General features: G+C 63.8%; 1 protein-coding gene across 1 annotated transcript in view; it reads right to left on the bottom strand.

The window, feature by feature from the left end:
• The window catches only part of TMEM129 (transmembrane protein 129, E3 ubiquitin ligase), a 5719-nt gene extending 4522 nt beyond the window's left edge, over positions 1 to 1197 (bottom strand). The window contains exon 1 of the mRNA XM_045289474.1: positions 904 to 1197. Within this exon, the coding sequence (XP_045145409.1) occupies positions 904 to 1108 (205 nt within the window). The 5' untranslated portion in view covers positions 1109 to 1197. The remainder of the gene's footprint in view (positions 1 to 903) is intronic.

The following is a 1197-nucleotide window of genomic DNA, read 5'->3' as shown; positions in this document are numbered from 1 at the left end:
CGGAGCTGCTGTCCGGGCACCCCCTTTCCGACCCTTTCAGGAGTAGGTCCTCACAGGACAGACACAGAACGCTCCATTCAGAACCTTCAGAAGTGGGGTGGAGGTGGGGTGGGGGGCGCTCTACAGTGCCCTGAACCTGCTTCCCATCTCTTCTTTCAGGAACCACTGCATGGTGAACCAGCACCTGCCTTCTGCAGTTTCCAACTCCCTCCAGGCGTGCGATGAAGCAGGTGGTGACAGGGCTCTAAGGTCCCCACCCAGGAGCAGGCTGGTGAGCTGCTGGCCCAGCACTGTGTCAGCCTTGAGGCGACTGTCCCCAGTGGCAGAGGGCAGAGCTGGGGGGTACCTGATGTCCTCGAAGCCCCCACACTAGCCCTGCACTGCTTACCTCCTGATTTTTACCCAAGCGAGAGGGGCGGCAGCCCCCATGCTTAAGCCACAGCTGGGGTGGGGAAGGAGATCTCAGCTGTGTGTACCCAAACTCACCCCTACCCAATGAGCTCAGGGACATACGTCAAAGGGACCTCTCTAGGGAGTCCTGGCGGTCCACAGAAGCTGGACAGCGGACTCCAGAACAGAGAGGACAGAGGCTCTGAAGACTGGCAGTGTCCTCGGGTGATGTCTACTGGTGGCCACATCACTTCCGGGAAAGTAGAACTGGCCCTGAACCTCACAGGCGAGCAAGCTGCATGGGAATCATGGGAACCCCTGAAATCCCCATCAGCCTTGGCCTGCACATCCTGCGAGGCCTGGGGTCACAGCTGCAACCCGAGCCAGACACTACCAAGCGGGCCGGTGGTGAGCGCGCCCCACCAGGCGCTGGGCAGGGCCATGGGGGGGCTGGAGGCCTGCGGGCCAAGCCGGGGAGGTGGCGGTCCCCGGGAGTCGCCTGGCTGGCCTCACCGAGCGGCAGCAGCGAGTGGCACAGCATCGTGGCGGTCGTGCGGCGCAGGTGGTAGGGCACGAAGGCGGCGTCCTCGCTGCCCAGCCAGCCCGACAGCAGGTTTTGAACGGTGAGCCCGGCCGAGTGGAACTCGTTGGGCGTGAACACGAAGCACACGGCGAAGACCAGATAGGCCAGGGTGAACGTGACCTCGGGGCTGTCCATCGTGCCGTCGCTGGGGCGCCGCCCGAGCGAGGCCGGACGTGCCCACGCGGAAAGAGCCTTGAGCGAAAAGTTCAGACCCTGGCCTGCGT

This window comes from Echinops telfairi, unplaced genomic scaffold, assembly GCF_000313985.2.
Source record: "Echinops telfairi isolate 266 unplaced genomic scaffold, ASM31398v2 ScPeMD7_28;HRSCAF=97, whole genome shotgun sequence".
In the NCBI taxonomy this organism is placed as follows: Eukaryota; Metazoa; Chordata; class Mammalia; order Afrosoricida; family Tenrecidae; genus Echinops; species Echinops telfairi.
Note: the sequence above shows the minus strand (reverse complement) of the source record. Positions and strands in the feature narration are given on the sequence as shown.